This window comes from Acinonyx jubatus, chromosome A1 (genome assembly GCF_027475565.1).
Source record: "Acinonyx jubatus isolate Ajub_Pintada_27869175 chromosome A1, VMU_Ajub_asm_v1.0, whole genome shotgun sequence".
NCBI classification, from domain to species: domain Eukaryota; kingdom Metazoa; phylum Chordata; class Mammalia; order Carnivora; family Felidae; genus Acinonyx; species Acinonyx jubatus.
This window is the reverse complement of record NC_069380.1, coordinates 187,745,524-187,763,951: the sequence shown is the minus strand read 5'-3', so window position 1 is coordinate 187,763,951 and position 18,428 is coordinate 187,745,524. Positions and strand designations below refer to the sequence as shown.

Here is an 18,428-nt window from a genome sequence, read left to right as displayed (position 1 = left end):
AAAAGTGTTTCCTGAATCAGAAAAGTAAGAAGATGTAGAGATAAAGAGGCAGTAGTGAGAAACAAGTGCAAGCAGATTCATCTTTATTTGTGCACAACTAGCAAGCGCGGGGGTGAACGCAGACCCGGCGGGGCTGGATCCTGGGCGGGAATTGTTTGGGGAGCACGTCACAGAGGTGAGCAGGGAAGTAGGTGTGTGGGGCTTCTTGTCTTCACCCCATCTCCTCCTGTTTCTCAGTCGATTCATTGCCGTATCATCCTGCAATTCTGGGATTTTTTGTGTTCCATAAAGATAAGAGATTTGTAGACAGGAAGCAATTGGGAAGGTGGAGTTTGAAGGAAATCCCAGATGGCTCGAGCTAGAGCTGAGAGACAGGTCTTCTCCCATCTCTTTACTGCTTTTTTCACAATGCACATCCTGACCCTAACTAGACCTCCCAAATGGTGCCCTGTTCTAGACCCTCAGTCCTTTGCCATTCAATAAATAGACATTTATTAAGCGCCCACTATAGGCCAGACACTGGGCTAGATTCTGCATGCTGGGAATATATCAGAGATTAAAACAGATGTCATTTCTGCCCTTCTTGAATTTCCACACCCATGGTAGGGACAGGGGGCAGTGTTCACAAAGTCTCACAACACTGTGGTATGTGTAGGAGATCCATTTCTTACCCTGCGGGTGTGAAGGGGAGAATGACACCGACAGGGTGAAATGTGTCAACCAACAGCAGCAAAGGCAACATTTTTCTTCGTGATGGAATAGAAATGGCCACCTTTGACCCCGTTTTTTAAAAAGTAAGCACAGATGGACTCAGAAGAAGAACTTGACTGAATATATATGAGAAAAGGTACTCCTCTAAGGTCGGGGACCCCTAGATCAGGAAGTGTGGCAAACCAATGAGCTCCCACCACTTGGGCCTACAGGTGGGTGGGCTTAGAGGCTCTTGGGATGATGCTGGGACAGTGCAGGTGTCCTCTCCAAGATGGCCAGTCTGGTCAAAGCAACTTTCTCAAATCAAGGGACATTATAGCCAGCATTTTGGGTAGCTCACAGACATGTCATTGAAAAACACTGAATTACAAAGTAAGAACAACACCTCCCACTTCAAATCTCTTTCAAACCTTGTAATTATAACAAGAAGAAAGACTTCTGTTGATGCTAGTATGTCTTAATACCTTCTGCTCTCCGATCTCCCTTTTTATCAAAGCTAAGAGAGCAGACCTTAAGCTCAGAGGCTTTAATAGGCAATAGGATCTAAGTCAAACTTAATATTATGTTGTTTTCATTATGTTTATTCTTATATCTCTTCTGTTTATAGAAGGAGGGTGCTGGCTTTTCATTTATGGAGTCATAGAAGTCTATCTTTTAAAATAAGTTTAAGTTTGAAAAGTGAGTCAAAAGAAAAATATTGTTAATAACAGTAGAGATAATCTGTGGTTTAAACAAAATGAAGGTGGGGTACGAGGTGTTATGTGATAGCCTGAAAGCTGGAAGACACTCTAGGGCAAGGCTCCTCAGCCTTTCCAAAATAATCCCCCCAACAGCAGTGGACACTGGACATCTGCCTCAGCTGCCTGGAAGCATAACCCAGAGAGCCCACCATCAACTCGAAAGTTTCCTCAGAGTATTGTGTTTTATTTAAGCCATGCAAATTTTGCTTTCTCTACCATAATATATTCATGTTTGTTTTAATATTAAAATAACATTTTAAATTCCTAACTGGGTTCCCCTAAATGGACGCTCCTAAGAGACTCCATATTTCTCCTTTGACATACCGTGGGGGTGTATGCTTTCCAGCTTGAGAAGCTTTGCCATGGGGCATCCATCCAACCCAGGCGATCCACAAGAGCACTGACATTTGAGGGGAGACAAATGGGCAGCCTAGAGACGCATTTTTACAAAAGAACTACTGTATAGAGGGCTTTAAGCTACATGATGCAGGCTGCCTCCTCCCTACCTCTCACTCCCCAAAACGAGGCAGTATGGCGGGATGATCACCACCCCCTCCCAGTAAGGCACCCTCATCAGGGGCATCCTCATTGTCGGCATCCTGGTCAGCTGCTGCATCCTGGTTGTCTTCAGCTTCTGCTTCTGGTTCTGCATCAGCTCCGGAGTTCTTGCGTGGCATTTCCACCAGGGGGAGCCCCTGCAGGTCTTCCTCTCTCTGACCAAGAGCTGGGGCCTCCTCCGGCCATCTCACCAAGCCATTGGCTTCCTCCATGTGGCCGGCTCTGTAAGACCATCGAGGCTCATGGCAACGGATACACCAGAACTGGAGGCAGATAAAAGCTAAGACGGCTGTGAAGCAGGCCAGCAGAATGGCCATCAACACCCAAAGGGAAATTTGGGGGTCCACCAGGGAGCTCCCAGCAGCCAGTGGACTCTTATCCAGGGTATGGAACATGGTGCAGTAGTGCCTATAAGGGAAGGCAGCCTTCTTGCAACTGATGCACAGGAAGTAGAGAGTGGAAGGGGCGAGGTGTTCCAGCACCACAGAACTGATCGTTCGAGGCACTTTCTCCTCGTGGTGGAAGCTGTAGCGAAGATAGCCGGAGAAGATGCTGTTCCAGTTGGGCCTATACATAATATGGTAATAGTCCTCCAGACAGGGCTCCGAGGACGACCAGGAAATGATGGCTCCTGTATAAGAAACGTTCCCAACCTCGATGTTCATCCTGATTCTAGAACCAGAATCAAAGTGAAAAGTGACATCCCCTTGCTTAAGTATTTATGATCATCATACCAGTATATATTACACATTCAAGATGGAGACTAATAACTGTCCCTATTCTACAAAGAAATGGAGGACAAGAGGTTACGTTACTCAGCTAAGGTATAGCTAAGAAATGACAGAACAAAATCTGGGCTGTCTCATGTCAAAGCCTGAGGCCTTCAGGCCTGAAAAAGATGCACTCGCATCCCCCCAGCCTCATCCTGCCCTGGCTGAGATCTTTTAGGTACAACATTGTTTCCAACCCTTTAAAATAAGAAGAGAGGCAATAAAAGAAATCAGACCACCCGTAACATCCCTACATTAGTCACCACACGTTTGCGACCTCCAAGTCAGACAATTATATCACCTACAATATCCCTTCTGGAACTTCTGCTTTTGCTGCAAGTGCTGTGAGCTCAGTCATCTAGAACATTCTGCCCACTGCGATTTTAGCCTCCCAGCTCTATTGCCCGTGAGAGAGGAGATTTGCGTCATCACTCCTTGGCAGCTGATTTCTCCCCAATGCCTCTGCTCCTGTTTTATTTCTTTGTTTGTTTGTCCAAAGGCAAACGCACCCAGGAAATTAGTTGTGTAGGTCAAGACGATCAGCTCCTGATACCAGCATAATTGCTACTGCTCAGTATCTCTGGTACTGTGAATATCGATGATGATACTAACCACCAGCAGTTAGTGAGTGGTTGCTGTGTCACATCTAGTATGTGTCATGCTGCATGCTCACAGGCCATAATAAATGTCACACCCTCTGAGCTAGGTCCCCTTTGTATAGGTGAGCAATCTGAGGTCACTCAGCTGATAAGTAGACTCAAAGCCCCGTAATTGCTGGATTTCCAAATGCAAGGCTGCTGGGTTTAGTTACAGGACGTTACCGCAAAATGAGGTGTTGGTACGCAGACCTGGTTGCTGTTTTTCCACAAATCAAATGAGCCCTCTTCAGATTCCCAGCCTTACGGCTTTGGTAAGAGAACACCATCTTCAAGATTTGGGGGTTTCTCTTAAATTCTGTCTGTTAGAGACATAGTGTTTCCCCTCCACTGAATTTCCCCCTGACCTATGATTCAGGGACAGCTGTATTCATTCAACCTGTGTATGTTCATGTACAGGTCTTACCCAGCCCTATTCTCTGCCCCTTCTGTCTCACGTGAAATACAGAAGCCTTCGTTTTAGATATTAATGACCTAGTAAAAACCCGTCAACCAGATTTTAACCTGAATTGGCTATGAAGCCAAACTGATTTCTATCACAAGCTGCTTTCTGTCTTCCCTGCCTCCCTCCGACCCTCTATTTTCATGCCCACTCTCCTAGAGGAGGTGGGCAGAGAGATGCAGAGCACTGAGTGATTTTTCAGTCCTTGTTTTTCTTCTCTAAGGATGACAGTGAACTAAAATGCTCGGGAAGGGGAATAGTTCCCTTCTGTTTGGTTGGAAATTTCATCCCAGAAACACAGGCAATGAAAGGGACAAGACAGGTGTGCTCAGATCCCTCCCGGGAAGGTCATTGCCAAGGAGACTATTTGAGCTCCCTTCATCAGTCTCCTTTCTCATAAGCTCCCCCATCCACTCCACCCCACACATCCCTATAAACACACTTCTGACCACAATGAAAAGAGCTTAATTCATTACTTATAATACAGAGGCTATGGCCTTTGTAAAACCCTTCCATCAGGGGTGATCAGGAATCGCGTTTTTTTGTCATGACTCTTCTCTCTTGTTTGCCTCACATCTGCTGCTGGCTGTCTTTGCAGAATGAGTTCTCTACAGCAGACATTTTTAAGAGCTTTCTGGCAAGACACTATAGCAGCATCCTCAGCTTTGGAGACCAAATCAGTCTCCCTTATTTGTTTTTCTTTCTCTGCTTCTGTTTCTAAATTCCCCCTATTTTTAGCTATTCATATTACCATTGCCTGGCCATCCTCCAAGCAGAGTGTGAAAGGAGAAGCCATTTCCATTTCCAAGAAGAGTCATTTATGTCCCTTACCTGATGCTCGCGGTGGATCTGGTTAGAACGCAGCCTGCAGAGGCAGAGACAGAGTGGACCAAAGCTGAAGGAATGGAGCCTTCTCCCCTCCTCTGCTCTGGGCTCTCCTTGATGTCTCTCTCGCCACTGTCTGAGTAATCCCACTGTCGCCCCCAACGCTCACATTATTCATTTCTTCAGATCAGCATCATTCACCATGGCAACCAGCAGGCATCTGTACGCACGATGCTTTCAGGGACCAGTCTGGAAAGGCTTTTGCCCACTGAGAGGAGCTCTCATTCCTTTGGCCAAAAAAAGGCAAACAGTCTCCTGCAAACTGATCTTCAGAATGGTACTGATTCTTCCAAGGCTGCCAGATTTTCTCTGTAATTGGCTGGCAATCATTTTTTGCCCCATCTAGACCCTCTTTGGACAATGGTCAAATACAATTATCAGTTATCCCACAATTTAAACAGCAATTTTATCCCTTGCCCTCCCACCCCCACCCCACCTCCTACCATCTTCTTTCTTTATTCTTGTCTCCTGTGGCAGTCTCCAGATACATGACACTGGTCAAGACTCTTTTATTCTCTGGGCCTCAGTTCCATCATCTGTAAAGCTGTAGCCTTGGGCTAGATGGGGATGGCAGATAGAAAGCAGGATTCTACCCCCTGCCCAGTCCTGAACCCACATCAGGCTTTCTAAACCATCACAGCATATGTACTGGGTTGATTTGAGTCTACCCAGAACCTCAGGGTGTGACTTTATTTGGAATAGGGTCTTTGTAAATTTAAATTAGTTGAGGATCTTGAAATGATACCATCCTAGATTTAGGGGGAACACTGAATCCAATGACTGGTGTCTTTATAAGAGAAAGGAGAGGGAGATTTACACAGAGGGGCACAAGGGGAAGGAGCCATGTGAAGACAGAGGCCAAGGTTGCAGTGATGTCACCAGAACCAGAGAGTGCCAGGCACTGCCGGGGCCTGGAAGATGGCAAGGATGGAATCTTCAGCGGCACATGGCCCTGCCAGCACCTTGATTTCAGGTTCCTGGCCTCCAGAACTGTAGGATGTTACAGTGTTGAGGCACCACGTTTGGGATCATTTGTCACCATGCCCTTAGGAAACTAATACAACACTTCTTCCAGTTGGGCTCAGAAACACAGGCATCCCAAGAAGCTGCTTCCCAATCCATCAGTTGGAGCTGAGACCAGAAATGGAAACCCTTTACTATTCCTGGATTGGATGATCCCCAAAGTTCTTCTCTTTGAAGAACCCTGACTCTACTTCCATTTTATCTGCCTCCGCAATTCTACCCCTTCCTGGTCTCCTCAACCTCAAAAGAATTTGTTGCCAGCACTCTATTGGGGCGAGCACAGAGCACATCTGATATATGAAGAGAATCAAGTTCTATCATCCTAAGCTACCAAGTTTGTGGAAATTTGTGATAGCAGCCCCGGCTTAGGCAGATTTAGACCTGAATTATTTTACACAAATTACGTGCTTTTAAAAGTCAGGGTTTCTTTCTCTTCTTGGTTCTTGGCCAAAGTATCCAAGTGAACCCATGAAAGTCTCCTTGTGATCCACATGAGTGATAATCAAAAAGTTCTGAAGAGTTTCCCGGTGAGTCACAGACCCTCCCCTGGCCAAGGGTCTCTATGAGCCTTGGAGTCCCGGGATGTCCCTTGATTAGACACTTGCTCTGTGTCTTTCCCATGGCATTAGGTCTTCCCAGGGGCCTGTCTAAACTCTGCTGTAATGTGTGCTAATGGTGACTCCCTGCAGAACATAAAAGTGTCCTCTCCACAGAAAGGCCACCGTGGTAGTTTGCAGGTGCCTTTTGAAAAGGTTATTTTGAGGGAAATAAAAATACCAGACTTGGGAGGCCTGTGGAGTGACGAGATAGAACTCAAGCCTTTGCCACAGAAAATGGGAATTTATTTTTAATGCTCCTGGATGCCATTTTTAACGCTGAGCTTCTTATTTGAGAAGTTGAGACACTTAGAGAATGGGAGTGAGGCCTAGAAGCTTTCCTGTTTCACAGATCCCAAGGGAAGGGAGGGCATCCTCAAACCATACGACTGACTAGAGGCAGAGCCAGCAGTGAAAAGCATGCCCCCGACCCTGAGTCCTGGGTGCGTCCTGCCCCTTTGGCCATCACCATCTACCAGCAGCACCCGGAGGAGCCAACGCAGCCCTCGGTGCTTGAGATAAATCTTCTGGAGGCACTGGCCTCAGGAGATCACATCCCAGGAAGGCTTACTCTTTCTCCACCTTCAGAGAGGCCAGGACGGCCCTGATTGGTTTACACCATTAGTAAATTACTGCTAGAGAAAACCAGCCAGAGTGGGGGTCCCTGTGCGCTTCCTGAAGGTGGCAACAAAGGGGTGATGTGAGGGTATCCCCAGTCCCAAAGCTGGCTGGCACCCAGCATAAGGTCGTTGTTCAGGGTACAGACCTTAAAATCCCAAGGCTGGGTTTGAATCCTGCCTCTGTGGCCTTGACGGATTCCCTCATTTTTCTATACCTTGGTTAACTCTTCTATTGATGCAAATATCAAGAATACCTGTCTTATAGTGTTGGAGCAGTGTAATGAACCCATCTCTGTGAGTGCTGGGCTTAGGAACAGTAGTTACTATTCAGAAGAAAAGTCAGTGGGTCAGAGCCATTGTCTGAGTTGACTGTAGCTTCTTCATCCAGAGGCTGATATGGACAAGGTTTGCACCCTACACGATCCATCCATCCTTCCTTCCTTCCTTCCTTCCTCCTTCCTTCCTTCCTTCCTTCCTTCTAAAAAAGTTTTATTTTAAATATATGTATGTGTGTGTGTATGCGTATTGTACATAAATTAAAGAATACAGAAAGACTCAAAGACAACAGTCAAATCCATACAACTCAGAAATAACAAAATGCATTTTGTTGCATTTTACATGTGCTTTATCACTTTACCCAGGTGACAACTCTTTGAAGTAGGCCTCTTATCACCATTGTACACAGGGGGAAACTGAGGCTCAGAGGGGTTAATTAACTTGACCATCAACACAAAGTGAGGCTTGGCAGAGCCGAGCCGTCTCCCGGTCTGGATCCCTAGAGCCGGCGCTCCTGGCCAGCCTCCCTGATGCGCCACTCTTGTGCCTGCCTTATTCTTCAGTCAACAGTAATCAACAGGAATGCTTACCTTTGCTTAGCTTCTCTTCAGCAGTAGAGACAGGACTTCACAGTTTAGTGGATTCCAGAATGATGGGAGCAGACGAGGAATTAAAAGACCTCAGAGAGAACATCCAGCCACCTGAATGTAGCCATAGAAGCAGGGAAACCATTAAATACATCTGGAGAGATGCACTCAGCGTGTATTTTTCCTCTTCTGAGGTTCCCTGCTCTGGAATCTGGAGTCCACGTACCCCTGACCAAGAGCTCTGTCACTTAGGGTGAGGGGTGATACTAAATGTAAAAGATGTTTAACAGCCAGGCCAATAATTGAAATTAGTATATGAGCCTAAATTTTAAACGTACTAAGTCAAGTAAATTATATAGAGTCTATCATAAAACTGCCTTCCAAGTGACATAGATTGTCATACAAATCAGCCCTTAAAGTATATCAGTAATTTCCCAATAATTTCAGTCTGTAGAAATTGTCGGTATGACCTTGTGTTTGGTGTGGTTGTCACTAGCTGCATGACGCCCCTGTCCGAGCCATGATTTGACCTCAAGGAAATCCATCATTCTCTTGCGGCGCTTTTTCCATTAAGTCATATCCTTGAGACGTGGGACCCAGTCAGTGCATTGCTACATCCAGCTGAGACATCTCAGCTGGGCCCATCCCTTGGTGCCAGCGTCCAGCCTGGCCTGCCCAGCGGAGTCTGCATCAGCCCCACTGACGGCCCCACCAGCAGTGCTACTGGCTTTGCTGTGGCTGTCCCCGCTCCCGTGGCTGCCCCCACTCCCATGGCTGCCCCCGCTCCCGTGGCTGCCCCCGCTCTCGTGGCTGCATGGCACCGCCCCCCAGCTACACAACATTATTGACCCACCAGTCCAGAAGAATTTTTTGTTATTTTGCCAATTGGTACACGCAGTAGAATATCATCTTGTATTTCACTTCCCTTAGGTTCCTCCTCTGCTGAATGGGGGTGATTGTACCTGCCTTACATGGTGTAGGAGGCTGATCATGGCCCCCAAAGATGTCAGGTCCTAATCCTGCCACCTGGAAATATCACTGTATTTGAAAACAGGGCTTTGTGGATGTGATTAAATGAAGGACGATGAGATGGGAGATTATCCTAGAGTATCAGGATGGGTCTGAAATGCTATCACAAGTGTCCTTATAAGAGGGAGGCAGAGGGAGGTTACACACAAACGGAGGAGGAGCCCACACCTCAAGAGACAGCGGAGGAGGCCACAACCCTTGGAATGCTGGAAGGCACCAAAAGCTGGAAGAGGCGAGGGATGGGTCCTCCCCCAGCCTCTGGAGGTGGTGTGGCCCTGCTGACACCTTGATCTTAGCTCCATCATTCTGATTTTGGATTATGGCTTTCGGAACTGTTAAGATAATTTATTTCTCTTTTTTACCAGATTTGTGGTAATTTGTTATAGCCGCCACAGAAAGCTAACATACCTGGGTATATTTTATATATGAAGGAGTTATTCATAAGCTGAGGAACATTACACACTTAGGTGTCATCACATTGGTATAGGTTATTTAAAAAGCGATGACTTTGGTTTCTTCCAAAAATCTTAGCATCTCTAAGTGTACATAGCGATGGTATGGTATTGCCAGAGAGTTCCATTCCTGTTCTCCCTCTTGCCTTTATTCACGAGACAAGAAAGGGAGCAGCACTGATTCCTGAGGGAGGCCTCTACAGCAACCATCTTGGATTTTTCAAACTCTGAGCTAAGAAGCCAGACACTGGAGACCCAGCCTGCCTGCGGCTTACTACACATCAGGAAGAGACAGAAATGTCAGCCCTTCCTACCGATGGACTTGAACCTTTAACTCAGGACTCTATCAGTCCTTTAACACATCTTAGCCTGTGGGCTCTCAAGGAGGCTCTCAACAAGGAGGGTGTTGCTGTTATCTCCCCAGTCTTCCTTGCCCTGCGGGGATTTCAGAAAGTTGAGCTGAGCTCTCCACCTGAATTAGGAAGTCATGTTTGTGTCCCTGGACTGATGGGATTCAGATTGCTCAAGGAATATTAGAGAAATTGTAACTAAAACGGGAAAATTAGAAACGGTTTTAACTCCTCTTGGGATCTCCGAAAACAGATATTGTGATTCCAGAAAGCAGAGATGCAGATTGCTTGCAAATTCAGTTTGCCTCAGTGATTGGAGTGACTGGCCATGTTTACTGTCCGTGAGAGGTAGTCGCCTTATACAACACTTAAAAATGGTGAAAATGGTAGCTTTTAGGTTATGTATACATCTTACAGGGGTTTTTTTTTAATCCCATATTAATAATATTACAGGGCCCCAGCATCTGCCAGATCAAACTCACCTTATTTTCTGTCTTCCTTAAAATACTGTCTTGCCTTCAAGAAAAAAAAAAAAAAAATGCACATCTGTGTCACGTATTAAAAATATGGTTCTAATTTCTAAATCAGGATTGTTTACTTCTTGAGATCTCATAAAGTTAGCTATTTTGTGCAGTATGCATTTAAACCAGTGAGGCATCCTAAATAGGATACATAATTAGTTTCTAAGGCAGGCAGCCTGGTAGTTACCTGAGTCAGCAGGATTGGTTCCGTGTAAGAGGTATGTAGCAAGTTTCCAATGTCTCAGGTCATGTTGCCTTCCTGTTTTTCTTTGCTAAACCTCAGAAAATGGCCAGGCTCCCATATTCCCACATTTTCTCAATAGGGCCCAGCCTCCTATTGAGCCAGCAGGTCAGATGGGTGCCCTCCGGGGGTGTGTGTGTGCATGTACTTTGCAGCATGCGTGTGTGCGTGTGTGTGTATTTCCTCCTGCATGGGTGTGGTGTATTTTGGGGGTGGGGGGGGAGTGAGGGGAGCTGACTCACTTATTCACTTAAGAGGACTTGAATTCTGCTCATTTCATGCTGATCCTTCCTGAGCTTGGGCCATCAACCGAGGCCTAAATTTGTGGTCTAGACCAGAATCCAAGACTGGTGTGGGAAGGTCAACAAGAGGCCTCTTGTGTGCACTGAGTGGGTCTGTAGGGGAATTCTTTACACCCCTGTGTGTGGTAGAAACAATTCCAGAATTATTCTTCTCCTCCACCTAGAACTGGAGAGGCTGCTGAATAGTTTCTATCTCCCTGAATATGTTTTTATTTGCACTTGCTATGAGTGCTAAGGACACTTGGCGCTTGGGTGGGAGGGAGGGTCGAGAATGCTAAGGAGGAATGCCTAGGAAGACAGCACTGCAGCTAGGAGCTCAGAAGGAGTGCCCCTGTCCACCCCTGACTCAGGCAGGGCTCCCTTCTAGCCACACTGTGTTTCACAGCCTCCACCAGGACACTTGGAGCCATGAGGGCCTCTACCCAGCACGGTCTGTTGCTGGACAGCTCCTGTTTTTATAGTGTTGTAAATATTGAGCACAATCTGCATGTTTGGTGTGTCGGCTAGTCCCAGCTATGACCTCATGTGGGATATACAGTGTGTCGTGTAAAATCTCACCCCGTTGGGTGCACTCCCCCTCCACGTTCCGAGAATCATGACTGCAACCAAAGCTGCTGGGGGACATTTGGCCAAGAAGTTGTATTTTCTTAGCCTTTACCTACCAGATTCTCAAACAAAGCAATATTAATGGTGGTTATCACGGTGAGTGCTTCCAATGTGCCAAGCACTATGCATCGCTCCTTATATATGTTGCCTCATTTAAACTTCCAACAACCCTATTGGAGTTCTTTGCTTAGAGAGTATAAGTCATTTGCTCAGAATCATCTAGCTAGTAAATTTGTGGACCTAGGATTTAAACTCAGGTACCACACCACCCCCCACACCACCCCCAAAAGTCTATCCTCTAGAATCAGACAAAACAGGAAGAAAAAGTCAGAGAATCAGACAGGAAAAAAAAAAAATAGTTGATTGCTTTTGTACCCATCAGGGATATCCATTTGAAAGCTCCCTGCTGCTCAGAAATTCCTTTCATGAGATATTTGTAAAAGGGATGAAGGTGAGCTTCACTGGTTTCAGAGGAGAGGTCCTGAGTGCCTGGTGTGGGTGGGGAGATGAGAAGGTGGTTCTAGAAGTCAGTAAGCTCTGTCACATGCCCCCAGCACAGCCAGGTCATCAGTCCCTTGTTCCTGTGCAGTCTTGAGCTGCAGCCCTTTTCAGGAGAAAATTCAAATCATGGTTTTGTTTTTTAATCTTTGAAAACAAATGTTGGAAAGTAAATCAGCCCAGTGGGTTTTTTAAATTTACATTTATATTGAGTTATAACCATATTGAGTTAAGATGCAGTCTTAATCAGTTCAGGCTGCTACAACAATACCATAGACTGGTTGGTGTACACACTTATTTATTGCCTAGAGGCTGGGAAGTCTGAGACCATGGTATTGGCAGATCAGTTGTCTAGCACAGACCCACTTGCTGGTTTGCAAATAGACTTCTCCTCACTGTATTCCACATGATGGAGAAGGAAGGAAGGAAGGAAAGGAAGGAAGGAAGGAAGGAAGGAAGGAAGGAAGGAAGGAAGGAAGGAAGGAAGGAAAAAGAGGAGGAGGGATGGAGGGGGAAGGGAAGAAAGAAAGAAAAGAAAGGAAAGAAAGAAAGAAAGAAAGAAAGAAAGAAAGAAAGAAAGAAAGAAAGAAAGAAAGAAGAAAGAAAGAAAAGGAAGGAAGAAAGAAAGAAAAGGAAGAAAGAAAGAGGAAGAGAGAGAGGGTGGGAGGAAGGGAGGAAGAGTGAGAGAGAAAGGAAGAAAAGAAAAGAAAACAAGCTCTCTCATTTGTCTTCTTACAAGAGCATTAATCCCATTCATGAGGATTCCACCCTCATGACTTTACCTCCCAAAGGTCCCACCATCACAACAGGAGGTAGGATTTCATATGAATTTTGAGGGGATACAACCATTCAGTCCATAACATCCACAGACCATAAGTGCACATACAGTTTCATGAGTTTTCACAAATGTATACATCTGTGTAGTCAGCAACCCAAGCAGCATGTAGGGCATTTCCATCATCTAGATGATTCTCTCCTGCCCCTTTGTCATCAATCTCCTTCCTCAATAGAGGTCAGCCATGGTTTGTTTGGTGTTTGCTGGATACTCCTCATCCCTAGGCTGGAAACAAGAGAATACAGAATAGGACTTTGATAACAGGGCCAGAGCTAAGATGCACTCACTCAGGAGAATGAATGCCTCCCTCACCTCACCCTGTCCCAGCCCTGTTGTACAGAGTGGCCTGTTACAGAATCACTAAAATAGTTTTTACTTTCATACACAGAAAATTATATGGCCCAACCTGGTTCTGTGGTTGACTGGATCAAACTCAACTCTCAACCATTCATACGAATACTTCCAGTGTTTATTGATCATTGACTTTGGTGAACATCATGCTTTCCAATCAATTATATTTCCCTCCCTACATAAACCATTCCTGCCTCATAACATTTAGAAATCTTTAGTAGCTACATAAAAGATATCCCTCCCCCAGGTTCCAGTAGAATTTGTGACAGCACATCCATGCTGGGTGCAGAGTGCTGCTCCTTCTCACGTTCCAAGCCTCACCGTATGTCGGCATTACCTTACCGAACGAGCTATTGTATTAGTCATCCTGCTGGATGCGGGGGTGTTCTCATTCCTCACGAATTCTTATTATCAGTGGGTACTCTAATGGTGTTCTTCATGTATCTTTGTTATTAGAGAGTACTGTAATTGTGATGCTTGTTGTGTGAAGTTTGGAATTCATTTATGGTAGAACATACTTACTGTAGAGCCTGGGCTGAACATAATTAAATCTTCCTTCAGTGGCTCCAAAGGGAGTTGAGAATCTCGCAGCCCTCCAGAAGCATCACTACAGTTCCTATTTAATTCATGTAGAATTTCTAATTAGCTAACTAATGTTGAATTTCCGCTAATAAAATATCAGATATGGTCTTTACATAATTGCATGTTCCATGGGTATTAGATTTTTACAATTCCAGGTAGGAGACTACACTCAGAACTAAGCTTTGAAGTGATGTCTTTTCTAAAAAACTAGGTATGGTTTCTAATAGAACTCAGCCCCTCCAAAGTCCATGATAATATATAGAGATGAAGGACATGGGCTTTGGAATCAGATCTATCTGGATTCGGGTCACAGCTCAGTTACCTCAGGACCGTGTGACCTTGAGCAAGCTTCTTATCCCCTTGAACCTCAGTCCCGTCATCTGTGAAACGGGGCTATGAACTGTATGTTTGTTGTGAAGGTTAATCAAGAATGCACATGGAGGGCTTCACAAAGCCTGGCATGAGGCGTACCACAGGTCGCGGCATTTCAAAAACAAAGTCAACGATAACTCTGCAGTCTCACCAACCAAGTGAGACCAATTGGAAGCCCTATATATATTTGGTCACACATTCCCAGACAGAAAGAGATCTTAAACAAATTGCACTAACTCAGTGAAGGTGTCTCTTGGAGTCCAGAGGGCGGAGGCAGCCAGTCAGTGGCCAGGACTCTGGGCCCCCCACCCAGCAGCCAAACAGAGCAACTCTGTGTTGGTCTGTTTCACACACTGGCCCCCGTGACACTTTTCATTTGGACTGCCACTTGAAAAGTTATGAAACCACTGATTTAATCCAACACTCTAATTTTGTAGATGAGGAAACTGAGGTTCCAAAAAGGGTAGGTGATCCCCATGCATTCAACCCAGGTGTCCTGACCCCCGGATTGTCTGTTCCCGAGACCCCACCTCATTATAAATGGAGACAACAAAGAGTAGAAAACAACGGGAAGATGCTACTGAGTTTCCACACAGTTCTTCCAGCCAGTTTCTAGGACCAGAAATATCCCTAGAAAAACAAAACCATCTGTTGTACCCCCACCCCATGGCTGTTTGTCAGAGTCCTTCCTGGTTTGTGAGTGGCAGGAGCGTCTGTAAAAAAAGGTTCTCGCCTGAAAGCCCTTTCTCCACTTCTGCTGGGGAACCACTGCTCACCTAGTGGCCTTCATGCCACCCTGTGGTCTCTCTGTGACCATCTTCTTGCAGACGTATTCACAGGGGTCCTCACTGAGAGATCACAGATGATGTCAGGTCTTCATCCCTTTCAGCAGCAAAACATCTCTCTCCAGGACTCATGCCAGCATCTTTTATTTCCTAGCCTCTTACTCTGTCACATCCTCTGTTTTCCAGCCTCTCAACATTGCCTACAGCCACATCTACAGCTCCTACAGGAACTTTGTCGGGCCCCCCCATTTCAAGACCATCTGTAGACTCCTGGGTTACCAGGGCATCGCCGTGGTCATGGAGGAACTGCTGAAGATCGTCAAGAGTTTGGTAAGGAGGGGCCTCCATGAGTCCTGGTACACGCCTTCAGCTCTGTCTGTAGGAATCACCCCGGGGAATCCTGTGCCCTTATCCCTGGGTTCCTCTTACGTAGCACTCTGTAACATTTCTGTGTACCTTCTGACGCCATGGCTTTCCCTCTCACTTTCTGACCCAGAGCTTACTGACTGTACTGATAAATGAACTCAGCAATCCTGATGTTGACCTTTAGGGTCTACTAATTACTGCTCACACTCTCCGCCTATGCAGTGTTTTTGAACTTGAGCGTGAAAACTCCATGGCACATGTGCTGCCATTTTCCCCTCCTGTGCTCACGGCACACATCTCTAATCAATCACCACGCTTCTTCCCCTTGGGATTTCTTGCTAAACACTTGCAACACTGCACTAGCCTCAAGGGAATTCTGTATCCGATTTCAAGTGTGATCATCCAAAGCTCCATTTACTTCCCCATGACATGCCAAAGTAAAGCTGAAACACTTAAACAAGATTTTCCTGAAATTTTGAGATGACAAGAGAGAAGTAGCTAAAGTAATGAGTAGCCACGCCAGAAATAGGAAGCAGGATTCGCCTGCTCACCACTCCTCTGCTAACAGCTGTGTAGAGCCACGAGTTGTTACAGATTGTGACGCTAAATCCAGAGTTAAACAGGAAAATATAATGGGTTAAAGATGTCTGCCTTGGACATAGGAGGGATAAATGTGCAATGTATTTTCTGTGTTTAAATTAGCTAACGTGTCTGTCTCTACAGCTCCCTGGCCCATAACATTTTAGCTCTTAATCTGGATCTCATATAAGCACCTCAATCCCAGGAAAGGCCCATACTTTGAAATTGCCCTCCTGGAAGTGTATATTCCCGAGGGACTAATGACACAGCTCCCTTTTCTGTCTCATAAAGGCCTATTTTTTGTTATTAAAGAGAATAGGGCTGTGCCCCCACATTTAGGAGAGAACCTACTCCCTCCTCTCAGGGAGCAGTGCCTTACTGGCCTAGGCAGCTCCAACTGCTATAACAAAATAACACAGACCGGGTGGCTTAAACAACAAATGTTGATTTTTCACAGTTCTGGAGGCTGGAAGTCCAAGGTCAGGGTGCCAGCATGGGCGGGTTCTAGCGAGGACCCTCCTCCTAGTGTTCAGATGCCTGCCTTCTCATTGTGTCCCTACATGACAGAGAGCAAGCTCACCTGTCTCTTGTCTCTTCTTATAAGGGCACTAATCCCATCATGAAGCTCCACTCCCAAGACTTCATTACCTCCCAAAGGCCCCAATGCCACACGCCATCACACTGGGGGATGGAGTTTCAATATATGAACTTTGGGGAGACACATTCAGTCCATAGCACTTACCCACAGGCCACAACAGAACCCTGTACACCCCCGGAGCCCAGCATTTAGTCCAGAGTTACACATAGACAGCAGTGATGGATTATTCACTCATTTTGCCCTCTTTTGTCAGCTCCAAGGAACCATTCTCCAGTACGTGAAGACACTGATCGAGGTGATGCCTAAGATATGCCGCTTGCCCCGACACGAGTATGGCTCCCCAGGTTGGTGATGGGGAGCCAGGGGCAGGAAGTAGTGATAGGAGAGTAATCCAGGCCCACCCTGTGGTAGTCAGGGGCCCTGGCCATCTACCTGGAAAGGTTTGCTTCTCTAACAGGCCCACAAGCTGGCCCAGCACTGGGTTAGCATCCTACCTCCTCCATTAGCTAGATAGCCTTGAAGCATCTATAATCCCTCTGGGCAGTAGCATCATCTTCCCCAGTGAAGGTAAAGGATGCCTATTGGGCCTGCCTCCACAGGACTGCTGGGGAGCTAGGGAGGACAGCAGCTGTAGAGCATTTACAGCCTACTTGTAAAGGTCTTTTCTAACTCAGCACCTCCAGGACCCCTTCCTCCATTTGCCCATTGGAGGACGCAGGTGCTGCAGGTGGTGATACAAGTGACATTTCTAAGGTGAGTCAGGAAACAGGAGTTTTGCCAGTCTGCCTCGGAGCAGAGAAATCATTCTTTCCTTCCCTAATAGTGAATGGCACAGGGACTGAATCTGGGGAATGGGAATCGGGAAAGGTGGAGACTGTGAGTTTGGCACCTGGTGTTTTTTCCTAAAAACCAAGCTGTCAGGTGCTGAGTGTGTGTGATTCAGAGTAGAAAAGGGCTTGGGGACACCTACATGGCTCAGTCAGTTAAGCGTCTGATTCTTCATTTCGGCTCAGGTCATGATCTCATGGTTCTTGAGTTCGAGCCCCACGTTGGGCTCTGCTCTGACAGTGTAGAGTCAGCTTGAGATTTCCTCTCTCTCTTTCTCTCAAAAAATAAATAAACAGAAAGAAAGAAAGAAAGAAAGAAAGAAAGAAAGAAAGAAAGAAAGAAAGAAAGAAAGAAAGAAAGAAAGAAAGAAAGAAAGAAAGAAAGAAAGAAAGAAAAGAAAGAAAAGGGCTTGCCCTCAAAAGCTCTGGTTTTCAATCATAGGTGCCCCACTTACTAGCTGTGTGACTATGGTCCTGCCACTTACCCTCTCTGACCATAATCTAAAAATAAAAGTAATAGTGCCCTTCATGGTATTGTTGTATTAAATGAGATGTTGTAGATAAAGTGCTTAACACAATGCCTTGCCCTTATAAATAAGTGTTAATTCCTGTTATTAAGAATTCAGACAACTTTTTGGAGGGACTGGGAGAGATTCAGGGATGCTGTATTTGCGTATGCTTGTTTTGTTCCAAAAAAGATTTGAGCCAGCCTCCTGAGTTTTCTTTAGTACTGAGCCCTGAAAGAAGTCTCACCCCTGGCCCACATGTAGAGAGGTAGGGGTTTGGTTTTTCGCCGTCCCACTCAGGTCTGGGCTGTTGCTCTGTTGGCCCTTCCCATCATCCTGCCTGAGCAGGGTCAGTTTCCCCCTAACTGTCTGCCTTCATTCCCCAGGGATCCTGGAGTTCTTCCACCACCAGCTGAAGGACATCATTGAGTATGCAGAGCTCAAAACAGATGTGTTCCAGAGCCTGAGGGAGGTGGGCAATGCCATCCTGTTCTGCCTGCTCATAGAGCAAGCTCTGGTGAGTCCTGAGCCCAAAGAAATTGGAGCGTCTCCAGGCTGGAAGGGACCCCCAGCCCAGCCAGAGACTCGAGGCCCCCCAGGGTATCCTGCTCAGCAGGCCCTGCAGCATAGGCTCGTGTTGTCCCGTGCGGGGTATGTGCTACAAATCTGTTCCGCTCTCAGGCAGCGCCTACCATTTGAACCCTGGGAGGAACACAGGCCCTGGAGTTAGACAGACCTGGGTTCCTGTCCCAGCGCCACCTTCA

General features: G+C 46.2%; 2 protein-coding genes across 8 annotated transcripts in view; one reads left to right on the top strand and one right to left on the bottom strand.

Moving 5' to 3' along the window:
* Nucleotides 1-18,428, top strand: part of CYFIP2 (cytoplasmic FMR1 interacting protein 2) — a 128,042-nt gene that overhangs the window by 73,397 nt on the left and 36,217 nt on the right. For all 7 annotated transcript variants that reach the window (XM_053199678.1, XM_027077786.2, XM_027077793.2 and 4 more), the window contains 3 exons: nt 14,975-15,118; nt 16,585-16,675; nt 18,051-18,181. In XM_053199678.1, the coding sequence (XP_053055653.1) occupies nt 14,975-15,118; nt 16,585-16,675; nt 18,051-18,181 (366 nt within the window). The remainder of the gene's footprint in view (nt 1-14,974; nt 15,119-16,584; nt 16,676-18,050; nt 18,182-18,428) is intronic.
* On the bottom strand, nt 67-4,992 carry FNDC9 (fibronectin type III domain containing 9). Its single transcript, XM_015063891.3, has 2 exons — nt 4,709-4,992; nt 67-2,681 (listed from the first exon to the last, which is right to left on the bottom strand). The coding sequence occupies exon 2, from the start codon at nt 2,672-2,674 to the stop codon at nt 1,961-1,963; it is 714 nt and encodes a 237-aa protein (XP_014919377.1). The 5' UTR covers nt 2,675-2,681; nt 4,709-4,992; the 3' UTR covers nt 67-1,960.